Genomic DNA, 18,238 nt, shown 5'->3' on the forward strand with positions numbered 1-18,238 from the left:
ATTTGCCCTGGTTTAATTATAACAGAAAATTATATTTCATGGTGCCTCTTAATAAAAATAAATAAATAATTATATCTTAATACCTTTGTAAGTAACTACATTTTATTTTGAAGATGGTACCTACTTTAGACAGTTTCAGCTTTCAAAGGCTCATCTTCATAAAATACAAGAATACTATATAAGAAGGGACCAGTGCATTATCATTGAAATATAACCATGGAATTTACCTATAGCTGTTTAGTACTAACACATTTTAAAAGGGGGAAATATTTCCTTACAGCAAAGTTCTTAATGTTCTTAATGTATCCTGGAGGTTTTTATTTTGTTTTCTTTTAAAACATATAAACCAACAAACTAAATACTTTATTCTGCCCTGAGACACCCAAGTGAATTGAAAACTCAAAGTCTCATTTCCTTTTTTGTTCCTTTAGTCTACAAAATAGCAAAGAGGTAAATGAAGCCAGATTCAGTTTTCCAAAATAATATGGAAGAAAATTGACTTTTGTTTTGACACCTTTGTTTCTGTTGCCATAAGCCTTCCAGTTGCTTGCTCCTGATAATACCACAGCTATTCAAGCAAGCTGGTATGTAATTTCTGTGACACATTTTTTCCAGCGAGGTATGAAAGTATAGCATAATAACAAACCAACACTCATTTCTGTGAGTATGTGTTTTCACTGAGATAGCTGTTTACATTCACTATTTTACAGTTATACATAATTAATACTTCTAATTGATAGTTAATAACCAATTTTGAAACTCTGAAACATTGATATGAAAGCTATAAAATCCTGATGGAAATTTCCATGCTGAAGATGTTTATCAAAGTGCTCACCTGTATTTTCTGTTGCAGTTCCTTTTTGAAAGAAAAATTTTACATAGAAATCTCATATAACCTTTCCAGCAATTATGTGTCCATCTCACCTTCAGAAGGCAGCAAAGTAAGCATGGCAGTAGAAAACACAGAAAACACAGAAAGGTTTTATAGATGGACCTATTTAATATTGTTAGTGTTTGGCTAATATTGAAATAGATTTAAAAAGAGTTATTACAATATGATATTTGTGTTGTTTTATTTTGAATTTAAGAGGTTGATGTGCTTTTCCAAATTAAAGTTACCCCCCAAGTCAGAGGGGAGCATTAGTGCTAGTGAGAATATTAGTTTCTATTTATTGTATGCTGAGAAATACAAAGAAGGAGATGCTTCATTGTTAGAACCACTGATGGTTTCTTACATGCAAAATCACATTGAAAATCTGTTCTACTTTGTGAAAATTACTTTTAGGAGTAGATTGGGTTTGACTTTTTCTTGTGGCATTCCAGACAAGATAAAAACACATTAATCCTTTGCCTCTTATGCTTTCAGATACACATTTCAAAGAACTCCCAACTCTTCTCCACTGTGCGGCAAAATTTGGTTTAAAGAACTTGGCTGTTCATTTGCTTCAATGTTCAGGAGCAACCTGGGCATCTAAGATGAAAAATTTCGCGGGTTCAGATCCAGCACATATTGCTGAAAGGCATGGCCACAAAGAACTCCAGAAAATCTTTGAAGACTTTTCAGTAAGAGTTTTTTTTTTTTTTTTTTCCATTTTATCTCTAAAACTCTTTTATAAAGCGTGTGTGTGTGTGTGTGTGTGTGTGCGCGCGCATGAACACACCACTCTTTTGGAAATGATGCTACTGCTAGGCCACTTTGTAGTGTCTTTTGGTCCTGAATCATTCATTTTGTTAAAAAGCATTTTGCAAGATAGGTCAACTTGTTTTATTATCACTATAAACCAGCTCTGACTCCATGCTTCCTCCCCTAAGTAGCTCTTTTTTAAAACTTGTCTTTCTGGCTTCTCTATAGTCTGTTCCATATTGAAGAGGAGATGGTGAAAAAGCAATGAAAACACATTACCTTTATTATTTTTTCATTCAAGAGTCTAAGTAAGACACTATTAGGCTATGAAATTAGATAATTATTAGGTTAAAGGAAAACATTTTGATAATCATTCAAAAAGTCTATTCCATAAAAAGTTTATTCATGTTACTTAAATTTGTTTCTCATATGTGATTCCTTTTCTCCGTTAAGTCCCAGATCCTTATTATGAAGATCGAAGCCCCAAATTTCAGAAGGATATTAGCTTAGCATTAGTAAGAATATAACCAAGAGAAGATTTTGAAGGAGGAGACACTATCTTAGTATATAGAATACACTTTGTATTTTTATGATCAGCTTTAGAAGAGAAATTATTTTCTCTTGTAACAAGAGAAATGTATGTACATTTTGCTCAAGAAAGAGAATTATGCTTCTGATGCCTGTTTGGAACAAGAATGTCAAAATTTGTCTTTGGATTCTCAGAAGATAAATAATTTTATTCCCAATGAACAGTTAATATAGAACGTTGAAATGCTATTGGAAGCTTCGGGTCATTTTAGCATTCATTCTGATTATTAGATTAAGTCAATGTAATGTCAGACTTTATAGACCATTGATATTTATAGACTTCAGAGAGTGAAATGATAACCAATCTATCTTTTTTCTCACTTTTAAGAAATAGCACAATAGAATATCTGTTGTTTTAATTTAAAATAAATACAGAAATGAATAAATAAATAAATAAACAAATACAGAAATGAAGTTTTGTAACAAAATTGAAAAGGTACCTATTTTTATTCTATATCCTTCAAATCAGGAATAAGAATTATTTTTAATCCTAAAAAGATTTTAGATTATGACTCTCGTGTATCTAATGAGTGCATTCATTTTAGTAAGCATCTACTCTCTACAGTCATTGACCAGTATATGGTATATGGTATATGTCTCAGGTAAGTCAATGAATCAGTTCAGCCTTGAGCATATTTGCCTACAGTACTCTTGTGCAGTGTCCCTGGGTTGCCTGTGTCAATTCTTTACAACCCTCTTCTCAAATTTTTAACCACTGGTGGACTTAAGTTAAAATTTCCTATGAAAGTCTATAGCATCCAAGGTTAGTTTCTAAGATAAACCCTGATTTTCAGAGTGATGCTTTCCCTTTCCATTCTCCAGTGAAGACTCAGCTTTTAACAGGTGCAGCCCCATGCAAACTGCATGTGCCCCATAAATAACATGAAACTAGATGTGAATTAAGTTTAAAGGTAGGATTTGATGGATATGGGAAATAATTTTCTTTTTCTCTCACATCTGTATTTGTATTTGTACCTCTGCTCTTGTAGTGGTAGCAATGATACAAGCTGATGATATTATGGTATTATTATCTATGCTGGTACTGAAAACATGAAAGAAGTGTAGGTGTTAACTAGATAACATTCTCAAAAAAATGAAAGCTACTCATTCATAATGAAGAATTTCTGTTCATAGATTAGCATGGATAGCCTAGATAGAAATTATTGCCTTTAAGTCACTCTTCACTCTTTTATAATGGCTACATTCTAATTTTGCAGTTATACTTGATCATTTATGCTATGAAATTTATTAAGTGATTTTCTATATCTTGTCTCTTTATGAGCAATTAACATTTTGCCAGAATGTCTATAGTAGACATTGCCATTATAGGTGGGATAGATGAATTACTTTGTGAATGTTCTGATGTCAGTGAGGAAGTAACTGTAACAATTACGAGGGACAGCAGTTTTATTTATTTATTTTTAAAGATTTTTATTTATATATTTGACAGAGAGAGAAACCACAAGTAGGCAGAGAGGCAGGCAGGGAGAGAAAGGGAAGCAGGCTCCCTGCTGAGCAGAAAGCCAGATGCTGGCCTTAATCCCAGGACCCTGAGATCATGACTTGAGCCAAAAGCAGAGGCTTAACCCACTGAGCCACCCAGGCATCTCTGGGACAGCAGTTTTATAAGGGCATATTATGGTTATGAATAATTAAATATAACAATTTTGTAAACTGCCAAAGGCCTTTTCATGAATGCGTGGTTAAGGAAACAGGAACAAATATATTTCAGGTTGTGACACACATGGAAAAGTGTGTTTCCTGTTGACTTATTTTTCTGATCATTCTTCTCATTATCAGTTTTATTTAAATAAATCCAAACATCATCTTAGTGAAAGTATGCCAGATAAACACACATTGAAATTTTATATTCTAAATTATAGTAGCTAAGTCTTTTTAAAAGTGTGTAAACCTGGTGATTCACAGACCTGTACCCCTGGGGATAAAAATATATGTTTATAAAAAATTAAAAATTAAAAAAAAAAGTACATCTAAATCTGATAGAGAAAAAAATGCACAATCTCATTATGCTGCTATAATACTTTGTTTTCTTTAATAGTATTTACATAGCTTTAATTTTATAATCACATTCTGATAAATCTAAGATTGTGACATATGTGTTCAGACTTTCCATTATAAAAAGCCTTTCCATTAATCATTGTTTCTGAATTGTTGAAAGGAGTAGATATTCTTCCAGGTTTGAGGGTTACAATCCAATGAACCATATTTCTGTACAGAAAAAATATATATTTTTTAAATTCAAACATATTTTGCCCCCAACTGATTGACTGATGTGTTCAATTCTTTCCAATCCCCCATCAGTGAAACACTATTAATTCTAGAATTTCACAGAGAATTACAGCACAGTGTGTTTGGTCATTCTGAATAAAATGGTTAGAAGGAAAAAAGCAATTGTGATTTTTAAAAACATAGAAAAAGAGAGAGAGAACCATTGGCAAGCATTCATAAACAAACAAATGCCATATCTTAGTGAAACTATATGAATAATAAGAAAAAAGAAGAGAAAAAGCTTCAAATCACATCTCTTACATTTCTTCATGACATTTTTCCTTTGAGAAGCTAATAATTTATACATAATATATGAACAGAACCTTTTTATTGTGAATGCATAGCTTTCATGTTTTAAGAACATCATCAAATTAATACCTACATTTCTTTTCCGATTTCAGTACTATTCAGTACTATTACAGATAATAATACCATATATTTCTATGGTCTTTCAAATAAATTACTCTTTTCGGTTTTAAATAAATTGCTCGGTTTCTGACAATGTCTCCTGGGAGAATCACTCTGAACGGTGGATGAACAAAGAGGGTAAGGGTTGGTATTTAAATCTACAACCGAATGTGAACCACGATTTACTTAACACATTTCTTGAGGAAATCTCAGACTATTGCAAATAACAAAAAGTAATATTGACAACTAATTCAGCCTTCCAAAAAGTCAAACTTTTAAATGCAAAAAATAGCTGAAAAATTGAAAATAAACAGGAACTTGGCCACAAATTAAGTCATACTTTGTGATTCAGCGCGTACAGCAAAAATTACGTGTTTTAAACAAAATAATATGTGATATTTCCTTATATTATCCAGACTGTGTCACCCCATCCTTCTCCAGTTTAGCACACTTAACCAAATGACATCAGTGTGTAAATGGACAGGGAGTTAGAGATATATCCTCCTCTCTTGGCTGAAAGTGGAGTTGGAGAACAGATTTTACTTCTCTTTGGAGCAACATTCAGATTATCTTTTTCTTCCACCACAGTGTTCTCTTATGTAGTTTTATGTGTGTGTGAATAAGATCTTAATCATCAGTCATTTTCATTAAAATTTTAGGAAACAGAAAATCAGCTTTCCATGCACTTTCTCTAGCTGGCTTTTCAGAAGGACTCTTCACTGGAAATCTTTCGGTTGTTCACATCTCTGATGAGATTTCTGTGACATCTTGCTCTCATTGACTTATCCCAAAACTGCTCTTTGACCCTGTGGACAGTGGGCTTGTGTGTGTGTGTGTGTCTGTGTGTGTACGAGAGAGAGAGAGAGAGATTCTGCTCCCCTAATATATGTCAGACAATGACTCTGGAATTTTTTCAAATGGTCCAGAGTTTGCAATGAAAGTACAGAGAAGTAGATGTTGAAGCACTTTGAGAATCCCTTCATAAAGCAATGATTGACTGGTATAGATAAGCTATTATTCAGAAATAAGAAATTAGAAATTAGACTTCATGTTTAGGCCAGTGAACATCACTTAGCATTGCTCACTTGGTGTTGTACATACTGTTTGTTCTCTAGTAAATTGCTCATTTAGTTTAGTATATGTTAGTATATACTAATTCAGGCTGCATAGCAGCATACTCCGCTTTGCCAATGGGGTTTTTCTTCCTGTAAGTCTAGAAGCGCATAATGGGCAATGGGTTCCCTTCCCGTCCCACTGTTGGGTGCACAGAAGGTGCTCAGTATGTATTTAGTCTTGATGAGGCAGAAGCTAAGTGTCCAGTTTAAGAGCGTGTTTGATCTCACTTACCCAATAATATGCTTAACTAGGTCCCATGATGTAAATAAAATAGTTGGTCATATTCTCTTTATATTCAGGATTTTTTTTAAAGTTTAGTTTTAGAGAATTCATGGACAAATATCCCAACTTCTAACTTCAGCATATATTTTTAATAGGCCAGCCTACAATGAATTTTAAAACTCTGGCCTATGTTCAATATTGATGTTATTTTAGAACCGAAGAACCTGGAACAAGTCACATAACTGCACTCGACTGCAGGCATTACAAATTCATGTTTCAGTTATGCTTTTGGAACTACTTAGCAACCTTTTCCTAAAATCCCATTAAATGCACCATAGTGGCTATTACAGAATTTTGTTCCTCTGTAAGTCTGCAAACCCAGTTTTAATACTCTAACTCTGCAGTTCTAAACATCCTGTTAAATTCCCTCAACTCCTCTCTCTTGTTTGTCAAATTTTCCATTTTTCTCTACACATAGGGCCTTGGGATTCAGCCAGCTCTGGATTTGAATCCTGATTTCATCATATACCAAGTTTGCATCCTTTAACAATCTCTTCACTTTCTCTTGGCATCGGTTTCTATATCTGCAAATGGAAAAAAAAAAAAATTCCTTATGGGTGTTTTTAGGACCTGAGAAAATAAATGTGAAAGTATTAAGTACATAGTAAATCCACAACAAATTATATTGCATCCACCTTCTTTCCTTTGATTTGTTGTTGTTTAAATCAATTTTAGTTCTCCCCATCAATCACACTGTCTCTTCCTCTTGCATCATTAATCTTTCCCATTATACTGACTCTTCCCTGAACAAACATGTTCAAACACATACATGTAAACCTGTGTGTTTGCACAGACAGGCACACACACACACATTCTAACAGCTCTGCTTTCTCTTCGATTTGTTTTTCAAAATCAGAATTAACTGAAGTTATAGCTCTTCATTTTGCTCTGAAGCTGCTCTCTCAAAGGCCATGAGTAATCTACCATAGATCAGATCCATTGGCTTCCTCTAAGGTGTCCTATGGCTCAGGCTTTGGCATAGGTTTCCATGACCCTGCCATCTCCCTAAATTTCCACTGATACCTCATGAGTTTCTTCTCTTACCCCAACAGCTAAAGTTCTTCCTATACAATCTTTTCTTATGACTGATAACTAAGTCATTGTCTTTAACTTGGGCCTTTCTCCTGACTTAAGACTCCAGGTACAGTTTGCAAATATTGTTATCTTTAATGTATTTGCTTCAGACATGGGCAGTCTCCAGTATTCTAAGAAGGGTCGCACCCCTGCTTATAGTGGCTAGCTGGTCTTTAAAGTCCCTAGCAGTCTTATGTTTTTATAATTATTTGTCTTCTAATTCCTCAGAAACCTTCCAAACTTGAGTTCTTTTGTTTTTCTCTGGCTTCATTAAAACCAATTAGCTTGTGAGAACAGATCGTCTCGTGCTGTCACATACATGCCTGCTGGTCAAAAGGAAATGCAATTTCAGTGAGTGCAAAATTAATCACAAATGTTAATAAGAGCAATCAGTATTGACACCATAGCTTTAGTGAGTAGACCTCATGAAATAAACACAATGATATGCTTTCAGAATGAAAGAATACAAAAGCAAGTGAATTGAAATTTCACTGGGAAAATAGGAGTCTTAGAAATTTTTGTCTATTAATTGACTTTGAATTTCAGTCATTCCTGGTGGTTGAGGATATGAAAAAGTATTTAATGTAATCCAGTGAAGACAGGGTATATACTTCTCTACTGGTATTTTGGCATGGTTTCTCCTTTATATAAAGCCCTCTCCAAGGTCAGATTACATGAGAAAAATGGAGAACCATATATATTTTTTTAAAAAAGAATATTCATCAAATATCATAGCTCTGCGCCAAGCAGGATGATTTCTTCATTCTCCTTATGTAGCAACACCTTCCTTGGATATATATGGATGTGAGAAATTAAAGATTATGTCTGACTTATTTTGCCTCCAAAAATATAGAAGAAAAATAGATGGTACCAGTTGAAGCCTAAATATTGGGTTTGTTTTGAATAAATTAATCAACTTTCACTTGAACTGGAAAATCAGTAATCTCTTTCATTTTAGTTTGGCAAGTCAAGTCATTGACTTATTCAACAAGTATTTCTTGAGTACCTATTATGTATCAGTATTGTTCTAGACACTGGGAATTCAAAACAGACCAAAACTCCAGTTGCCATAGAATTTAAACTCTAATGGGAAAAAAAAGACCATAAACAAATAAATAGGACATATAATGTGTCAAATGAACATTAGTGTTTAACACCAAGAAGAAATAGGAAGCATGGCATTGTGTTGAGTGGTACGGAAAACAGTTCTGGTAAGAGAAAACTAGCACAGTGAACACCAAGACCCAGGGGTGGATGGGCCTGGCATGTCCATAAAAGAGCAAGTTGGCAGGTGTTACTGAAGCAGAATAAACGAGCTAGAAGGAGAATAGTAATAGGGTCAGAAAGGTCACACAGGCCAGTATCTGAAGAGTGGTGTAGGCAGAGGTGAGGAATTGGGAGAATGAAAGCCATTAAGGAATTCCAAAGAGAGGTATGACAACTTCTGATTTAACTCTCTAACTTCTGCTTTGACAACAGACTGTAGAGGGCAAGAGCAGGAGGGATGAGAACTGATTGGAGACCGTCCCAATCATCCAGAAGATAAATGACAAAATGACAGCAGTTTAGACTAGGATAACAGTAAGAAGTGGTCAGATTAGAAATATTCCAGTATTTTACAGGAAAGCCAACTAATTTACTGATTATTTGGGAGCAAAATGGAAAAGAGGTGAGTAGTCACTGATGTCTCCAAGGATTTTGGTACAAGGAATGAATTGCTTCCTATGTATTGAGATGAGGAAGATTGTGTGAAGAAGCAGTTTGCCAGGGAAGATCAGTAGTTTGGTTTTAGGTATGTTAAATTTTAAATACTTATTAGACATTGCGAAGTTTAGAAGTTGAAGTGATGGGGTACCAGCAGAAAATAATGAGCAGCAGGCCTTGAAGTAGAAAGAGACATCAGGGAAAAAAACCAGAGAGAGGGAAATTTTCACAGAGGAGATAGTCAACTGTGCGCAATGTTACTGACAAGTTAACTAAGATAAGGACAGAGAATCCACCTTTGGGTTTAGCACTGGGGCCATCAAAAGCAGTTTGTGGGAAGTACCTAAGAGCGGGAGGTACAGTCAGAGGTGTGGGAGAGGTAACAAGCCATGACATGATTAGAGAGAGACAGTTCTTTGGGGTATTTTACTATAAAGGGAGGAGAGAAAAGGTATTGTAGCCAGTAGGGAACATGGGGTCAATAGAGGTGTTGGCTTTTCATTTTTTTAAAGATTGAAGAAAGCGCCTGGGTGACTCAGTTGGTTAAGTGTCTGCTTTAGGCTCAGGCCATGATCTCAGGGTCCTGGGATTTTGCCCCACATTGGGCTCCCTGCTCAGCAGGGAGTCTGCATGTCCCTCTTCTTCTGCCCCTCTCCCTGCTCATGTGCTTGTTCTCTTTCATTCTTTCTCTCTTTCAAGTAAATAAAGTCTTTAAAAAAATAATAAAGATTGAAGAAATTGGGGAACCTGGGTGGCTTAGTTGCTTAAGTGGCCAACTCTGGATTTCTGCTCAGGTCATGATCTCAGGGTCCTGGAATCGAGCCCCATGTTGGACTCCATGCTCAGCAGGGAGTCTGCTTAAGGATTTTCTCTCTCCCTCTCCCTCCACCCTTTCTCTCTCTCTTTCTCTCTCTTTGAATAAATAAATGAATCATAAAAAAAGGGTTGAGGAAATTACATGCTTGAATAGGATAAAAAGGATGCGAATACCAACAATATGTGTGTATGTCCATTTATACGTGTATATTTATATATTTCTCCTTAAAAACTAATCACAATAAAAAGTCTTTCCAAATGTTGGAACAGTGTTTCAGTGGGAGAACAGAGAGATTAAGATGAAATCTTCTAAGGGCTCATGAGCACCATGATACTTGGGAATGATTCTGGTGAATATTTTACTCTAATTTATTTTTCTCAAATATTATTGGGTGTGTCTTATCAGCTGTGTGTGGAAACAAGTGTGAAGCATATTCTATATCAGACATACATTCCCTCCAATGGGTTAGAAATCTCTGGTGAAAATCATTTAGGGGAGGAGAGACACAGCCTCCAGCTGGGATGAGTATCTTGGAAAAAAAGGGAGCTGACAGGGGTAAAAATCAGAGTGTTTTCATCTGTCAGACATTAACGTCCACTTGCATTGACGAATCTTAGACTCAAATCCTCAATTTGAGCCTGTGGCTTAGACTTCATTCGAAACAAGAACCTCTCTGCCTTTATTAGTGTTTAATTTGTTTTTTTCTCTGTACTGCCGAGTCCACTTATTCAAATCTGGCTCTCACTAAAATATCAGTAAGCCAATTAATCCATTTCCTTAATGAGAACTCTCTATTACAAGAATGGGTTACTGCATAGATTTATATTGAATCTATCAATCTTGCATTGGGTGGGGAGAATGCCAATTATCCGAGCAATCTAACTCGTTACCGCGGTATTGGACTGCATTGCGGAACAAGCCTGCAGACGATTACAATAGCATCGTGGGAATGGGGAGGTCTTGGAGTTGATTATTTGCTGAAGACCTGTTACATATGTGGTTGGGCTAGAGGCTCTATGCACACTTCCCTTTTCCATGTTCTCCACTATTCTCTGGGGGACTGTTACTTTCTTTATATTTTGGGAAGTGGAGACTCATAAGTTGGAGAGTGAGTAAAATTTGGAGCCAGAATCTTCATCAGATGGCTTCCAAAAGAGAACGCTAGCTGAAAAATAATAAGAACCTACTAACTTTAGGGTCTCACTATGTGAATTCTGTAATGATTAGAATGATTCTTCCCAATTTTTGCATAGACTATAAAAGTGGAAGAGAAAGGGAATGGATTTTTGTATCAGCATTAAGGGAGCCAGAATGATCTAAATTTTAATAATAAATACTGAGTGAGCCAGGTCCTTGCCTCCAATCTGCTTATGCTCTCTGCCCTTGTATTCCAACCTTATACCCATAAAATGCTTCTAAATCGAATGTTACCTCAATGTTATATTGTTATCACTAAAATCACTCCCCCATATTTATTGAGCACTCATTCTGTATCTGATACAATAGGATTGTTAGAGGAGGGAAGGAGAACAGAGAAAACTCTACTTATATTTTTCTCTGAAATCCACTTTATTAACTATTAGAATGTTGTAATTTTCCAAATTATATATACAAAAGCCTTTGGAATTTATAAAGCTTATCATAATTTTTAAACTTCCCTATGAATGTATTTTATTATTTCAGTTAGTTCGAGAGTTATTTTAATACCTAATATTTTATAATTTTAAAAATTGCATAAATGATGCATGAATAGTCCATATTATGAATTTTTTTCTTTCCTGTTTGGGATATTACTCCTGAAGTAAATGTAGCAAATAATATTAATCAAATTTCCTTTTAAACAGGTTATACTGTAACATCCCTCAATCAGAAAATGAATATGGTTTTGTTCTGTTGTGTTTTTTTAGTCTGTTTTCTACTTATTAAGTCAATAGAGGTTTTCAATTCCCAGAAAAACCTAAGTGGTCATAATCTGAGTAGTAGAGATTGGTATTTAGCAATAGTAAGCTAATGCTGTTAGCCTTTCCCTTGTGCTTATATTCTAGTTAGTGGTGGAAAGACAGTAAATGAATAAGCAAACAAGGTAATTTCAGAAAATGATATATGCTATGAATATTTTTATTTAAAAAATTAAATTCAATTTAAATGTAGTTATAAAAATGGGATTTTGTCACATTATGCTTAATATCAAGAGTTATAAATATAGATCTCCATTTTTTTTATTTTAGATCTCCATTTAATATTAGATATTGTGGTATCTTCATAATATAATCATGTGTTAATATAATTCATATGTTAACACATTCAAGCCTAGACTCTATTTCCTTTATCACACTATCAATTTGACAATAGTACATCAGAGTTTATAATTACATATTAATGTATGTGGATATGTGTTTAATATCTGTGCCACAGAACTGTAAATTCCTCACAAACTTATGTTTGTTTACCATTGTATCTGCTATGCCCACACAGTGATTCTCAGTAGATGCTCTCCCTCACACACACATACCTATATATACATTAATTGTATTTGTTGCATTAAAAAAACAGTTTCTACAAATATTAAGAATATACTCTATGCTGGATATTACTGTATTTACAGTAATACAAGACAGACCAGTCACTCCCCTTGAGCTCACATTTATAAGAAGGAAGGAAGAACAAGTGTTCTTTATTATCTGTCCTTCAAAATTCTACCACAAACTTTTCCCCATATCCAATCTCCAACCAGCAGTTAAATACTTTGGAAAAAACAGATTAGTGTAAGAATAAAAAATAATAGAATTAGCAAAATGTTATACAGAATTTGCTATGTACTGATAGATGTTTTACTGCTTTAATGATAATAGCTCTGTTTTATTATCTCCATTTCACAGATAAATGTATGTAGTGTAGAGTGATTAAGTGACTGCCCAAATTCACATAGCTGGCAAGAGGTAGAGCTGAGGTTTGAATTCAGACAAGGTACCTCTAGCTTGCATGCTTTAAAACTAGACTAGATTTCCATACTTCAGAAAGGCACACATAACCTTTTTTAATGTTTTCTCTAACAGCTTACCCTACTATAAATCTGAAAGAAGACTTTTCTGCATAAAATTATTGTAGTACCTCACATATGATTCAATGCAAATGGAAGTCTGGGTGCAAATTCAGTTTCACCTGTGTTTCACGCAGATGAACTAAAGCACCTTTAAAAATAAAGAAAAAGGAAAGACCAAATTCTAGTTTTAAGAAGTCAAATTAAGTTAGCTGATAGCTTTGCTTCTTTTCTGAACTATTTTATCACTATAGTTTTACTGACTCTCAAGAGTATGTGATGGTTACTTTTATGTTGACCTGACTAGACAATGGGTTGCCTAGCTCTTTGATCAAATATCATGGGGGTGTTCTGCAACGGTGTTTTTGGATGAGAGTAACATTTGAATCAACAGACTGAGTAAAGCATATTGCTCTTCTTAATGAGTGTGGGCCTCATCCAATCTGTTGAAGTCCTGAATAGAACAGAAAGACTAAATCTCCTTTATACTGGGACTTCAGCTTTTTCCTTCTTTTGAACTCACACTGAAACATCAGTTCTTCCTCGGCCTTAAGTCTGCTGGCCTTTGCACTGGAGCTACACCATCACCTCTCCTGGGATACCAACTTGCTGACTTGCCCTGCAGATCTTGAAGCTTTCCAGACATAACTATGTGAGTCAGTTCTTTATAATAACTATCTGCATATATATGTATATATATAAAATATTGATTTTGTTTCTTTAGAGAACTCTAACACAAGTATTAATTTTATTTTAACTTTCCTTCTATGATTTTTTTTTTTCTCAATCACTCAATGGTACAAATCAAGATGAGGAAATACTCTGAGCGCTAGATTCATCCTGTCATATTGCTGTTTGCTACTGGGGTTGTACCCAGGTATTGAGTTCTTCTCAGAGGACAGAGAGCTGGAGTGCCAGAGATGAAGCAAGAGATACACAGAGCCCCAGAAGGCAGAACGATAAAAGCAGACAGATGGGCCTTAGATGAAACAATAAAAATCCATAACAATAGAAGAGTAGGTTCCTAAATTGTTTGAGGAAAAAATCTTGAGAATCACTTCAAATGTTTCATTAGAAGAAAATGAAGTTTATTTCAGATCTTTGTAGTGTTTCCACTTAATTCCTAGAAGGTGTTTGGAAATGCAGGCAAACGTACTTTGATGCCTGAAGTCTTACTGACTATCAACAGGGGGATGAAGAATGGGTCTGTCCAAAATGCTAGTAGAACTTCCCTTAAGACATACTAGCCACTGTATAGTAAGTACATCAGTACCATATAGCAGATAACTGAATAAAATAAAAATAAATAAATAAATAAACAAACATTAAGAAATACTGCAAACGGGGATGCCTGGGTGGCTCAGTAGGTTAAGCATCCTTCTCTTGTCACTCATGTCATGATCTCAGGGTTGCGAGATCAAGCCCCAAATTGGGCTCCACACTCAGTGGGATGTCTGCTTGAGATTCTCTCTCTCCTTTTCCTTCTGTCCCTCCCCCATTCACATGTGCATGTGTGCACTTTCTCTCTCAAATAAATAAATGAAATCTTTAAAAAAGAAGAAATACTAGCAAAAGATTTCAGCTAACCACACTATAACCTCAGCAAACATAGAATTCAGCTTTTTTCCATATTCTCTCTGATTTGTTTAACCCTTTGGCAAGTAGGTATGTTAAACAGAATCTAAACAATGGCCATATTATGTATGTTTATATAAGTGTGTATATGTCTGTATAGATAATCCCTTACTTATGATGGTTTGACTTACGGTGATTCAACTTAGTGATTTTTTTACTTTGCAACAATGAGAAAGTGATATACATTCAGTTGAAAGAATACTTCAAATTTTTAATTTAGATCTTTTCCTAGGCTAGCAATATGCAGTACAGTACTCTCCCATGATGCCGGTGTCAGGGAGCAAGAATATCTGTCCCCTTCAAGGGTTCTTCTAGCCATACTAGGAATGCAATTGACCTGAGACAGATTAACAGGAGAAAATCAGATTTAATAGTATACATATGTGAATCCACACAGACTTGGGAATTCCACAGACAGGCAAAATAAGGTATACATGTCATTCAGAACTAAAGAAAAGGGGCTAAGAGTCTGGGATTTCATAGGAAAGAAGTGCCCTTTGCAGGATAATAAGAAGAGCAGATGTTTGGTAATTAAATGTTTGCCATGTCGTACACATTCAGATCATTCAGATAAAATTTATCTCTGTTAATAACCCTTATACCCTTATTCTGGGACAGACTCCCAATTTAAATTTTTCTGTGTAATCAAGGGAGGGGCAAAAGTTTCCCTTGAGCCCACAGTATCTCAGTTGTTTTTGGCTCAAAATAATCCACATGCCAATTTGGTACATTCTGGGGAGACCCGTCTGAACCCCTTTACTGGATAGTGGCAGCAAACCACAGCTCCCAGTCAGCCATGCCACGATGAGCATAACAACCAAAACCCTTAAAACCATTCTGCACACATGCAGCTGTCCAGTTTTTCACTTATAGTATAATACTCCAAAAGTTATGTGAGATACTCAATTCTTATTATGAAGTAGGGTTTGTGTTAGAAGATTTTGCCCAATTACAGGGTGATGCAATTGTTCTGAGCATGTATAAAGTAGGCTAGACCAAGCTAAGCTGTTTGGTAGGTTGGATAGACTGAATGCATTTCTGACCGATGATCTTTTAAACTTATGATGGGTTTATTGAGATGTCACCCATCATAGGTCAAGGAATATCTATATCTTGAATATCTACATCTATATATGTATTTGATAAAAGATAAACTGAGGCATATTAAATATTTTAATAGTTTATTTGAGCAAAATTTATTGGCATCTGGCAGTGCCAAACTGGAAGTAGTTAGGAACACTCCACTGACAGGAGCAGGGGGGAGAGACTTTTATAGAGAAAAGGTAGAAGCCAAGCAAGGAATTTATTGATTGGCTAAAGCCTAAAACTTCGTCAGCTACTTGTTGTTGGTTGTCCATAGGATTTGATTTTTTACTCTTGAAGCATTTACAGACTTAGATTTTGGTGTGCTGAAAGTAGGCCACCATGATATGGGAGCTACTTCAGTCTAATGGCGCCCTTGTTTACGTAATTTAATTTATGTGTTCATAAAATTTCTGTCAGTTCCACTGATTTGAAGTCAGAATTTGGACTTTTCTAAGGGGATTTTTTTTGTGTGGTTTCAAATTAGTTGTTCTAGTAATTCCATTTTCTTAAATATTTAAAAATTAAGTATTTTAATAAATGGTGGTATGTCAAAAAGTAGAGGGAGGGCACCATTTTGTGAGAAACAACGGTCACCATAGAGCTCAGCTTAAGCAGCTTCCGAAAATAAAACTGAGGATGAAATTATAGCTGACGGTGTAATGCATATCATCCACTAAGTGGCTGTTTCCTACATTAATCAGGTATCTTTCTTCTGTGTCAATGGAATTTTTGCATTTCTGAAAGAAGAAATAAGGTGAGACCACCCATTCTTCTGGGAAATATGTACATGTACTAGAGGAGTTAAAACATTTTCAAATAGAGTTAAATTATCCCTCAAACATAGATAAGAGGCAAAACAACAGATTTTGTGGATGGACAAAAATTACAGGATAAATCTAAATATGAAGCTGTATGATAAGAACTATCAATAAAATGGATCTAGTACAGGGGTTTATGTCTGGTATTATGTACTATTTTTTCTGTGATTTTGAAATGGCCTATGCTGTGGAGATACCATAATATCATCTGTAGAATGCGCCTGAACAATATTCTTGCCTCCACAATTTATAGTATAAATTAGTTATATCAAAAACTCTTTTTCCCCTGAAATGCAAGCACAAGTCCTAGACACACAAATGTCATGAATGAATGAATCATTGGCAAGGGGTGATTGTGAAATTTATCAAAAACAATGGCCCATATTGGGACTAGGGCTATAGAAAGGGAGATTATCTGGAGAAAATAATGGACACAAGATTTAAGAATTTTATTTATGTTGGAGTAACAGTAGCATATTCAATGATCAGAGAAAAAAAAAAGCAAAAAGATTAAGCATGAGAGTACCCATGAGAAGTACTTTCTTTTGCAGGGAAAACGAGTCATTGGAAGGAAAGCATACTGAAGAGGTGCAAGGTTTTCTAGGGCTGTAGCATTGGCACCTTTGGCCTCACACAAAAGGCTATTATATCTGTCCCTTAATAAGAAAGGTAAGTGTTTCTCAGTGTTTTCCCTGCCATTCTCACTGCTATGTTGCAGTCTCTTCACAAGTTTATCATCATATTTTGATCCACATGTATTAAAAAATAACTTAGCATATATAATATTATAGTGATGACTGTCAAAAAGAATATTGAGCTAGGCAGCACTATGTAATATAGAGACAGAAATAGCTTATTGCAAAAATAAGAGTAAAAGAAGTAATACCAAGCATGTAGCAAGAGAAGGTCAAATATTTATTGAAAGAGTGACAATTCTGCCTTCCAAGTTTAGTGGAAAGTGTCCAGGCCAGAAAACAATTCTACTCAGAACCTCATGACAGTGTTGAAAGGCTACCAAATGGATAGTATGACTGTGGACACTTTTATAAACTCTGCGAGACACTGCCACTCAGCAGTCAGGATTCTCTTGTAATTATTGCTGGCTTGTTTAGAGTGATTTGAGTCTTTTCATCCATTCTAGTTGGCTGCCAAAAACCTGGTATCTCACAGTTTGTCTCACTGCAGCCACATAAATATTGTGAACTCTGCCTAAGGGCCTTGATGCCACCAGCAAGCTACCCAGTATAAATGTGAAACCAAGAGCCAAAAGCAAAGGAATGGATCCCAAGCATGGGATCCCTTATTGGCAGAAAGAAGGCCAAGCATGAATTAGCATTCACTATGGTGAAGCTTCCAGACTGAATTATACAAGCCTTCGTTAGCAGCTTAAAGGGTGTATGCTAAGCCTTTTGAATACAGTTTTGTATTCATCAAATGAGCTCCTGGCCCTAGGAGGACTCCCTTATTTAAAATGGGTCTTTCAGTATCTCCCTATGCAATAGTTACTAGCTGAGTAGGCTGACTTGTATATGTGAAATGCTTATAGGCTACAACAAGGAGGAGTAAAAGGAAAACGATTTAATGGCTTTTATCTTTGAAGGAAATGAAAATTTTAAGCAGTGAGAGGTTCCACCATGTGCATCCCAAGTAAATTCTAGAAATCAGAACTACTCCCTTATTTTATGTTTATGAAGAGGCTTTCAGATGTTGTTTCTGCCAAAACAAGACAATCAAAGGTTGGTATCGCCAGTCATTTT

The 18,238-nt window shown here is 35.2% G+C and overlaps 1 protein-coding gene across 3 annotated transcripts in view; it reads left to right on the forward strand.

Annotated features, from left to right (window-relative positions):
• The window catches only part of BANK1 (B cell scaffold protein with ankyrin repeats 1), a 306,556-nt gene that overhangs the window by 139,826 nt on the left and 148,492 nt on the right, over nt 1–18,238 (forward strand). For all 3 annotated transcript variants that reach the window (XM_059376571.1, XM_059376554.1, XM_059376562.1), the window contains exon 7: nt 1,367–1,563. In XM_059376571.1, coding sequence (XP_059232554.1) covers nt 1,367–1,563 — 197 coding nt within the window. The remainder of the gene's footprint in view (nt 1–1,366; nt 1,564–18,238) is intronic.

This window comes from Mustela nigripes, chromosome 1 (genome assembly GCF_022355385.1).
Source record: "Mustela nigripes isolate SB6536 chromosome 1, MUSNIG.SB6536, whole genome shotgun sequence".
Taxonomy (NCBI): domain Eukaryota; kingdom Metazoa; phylum Chordata; class Mammalia; order Carnivora; family Mustelidae; genus Mustela; species Mustela nigripes.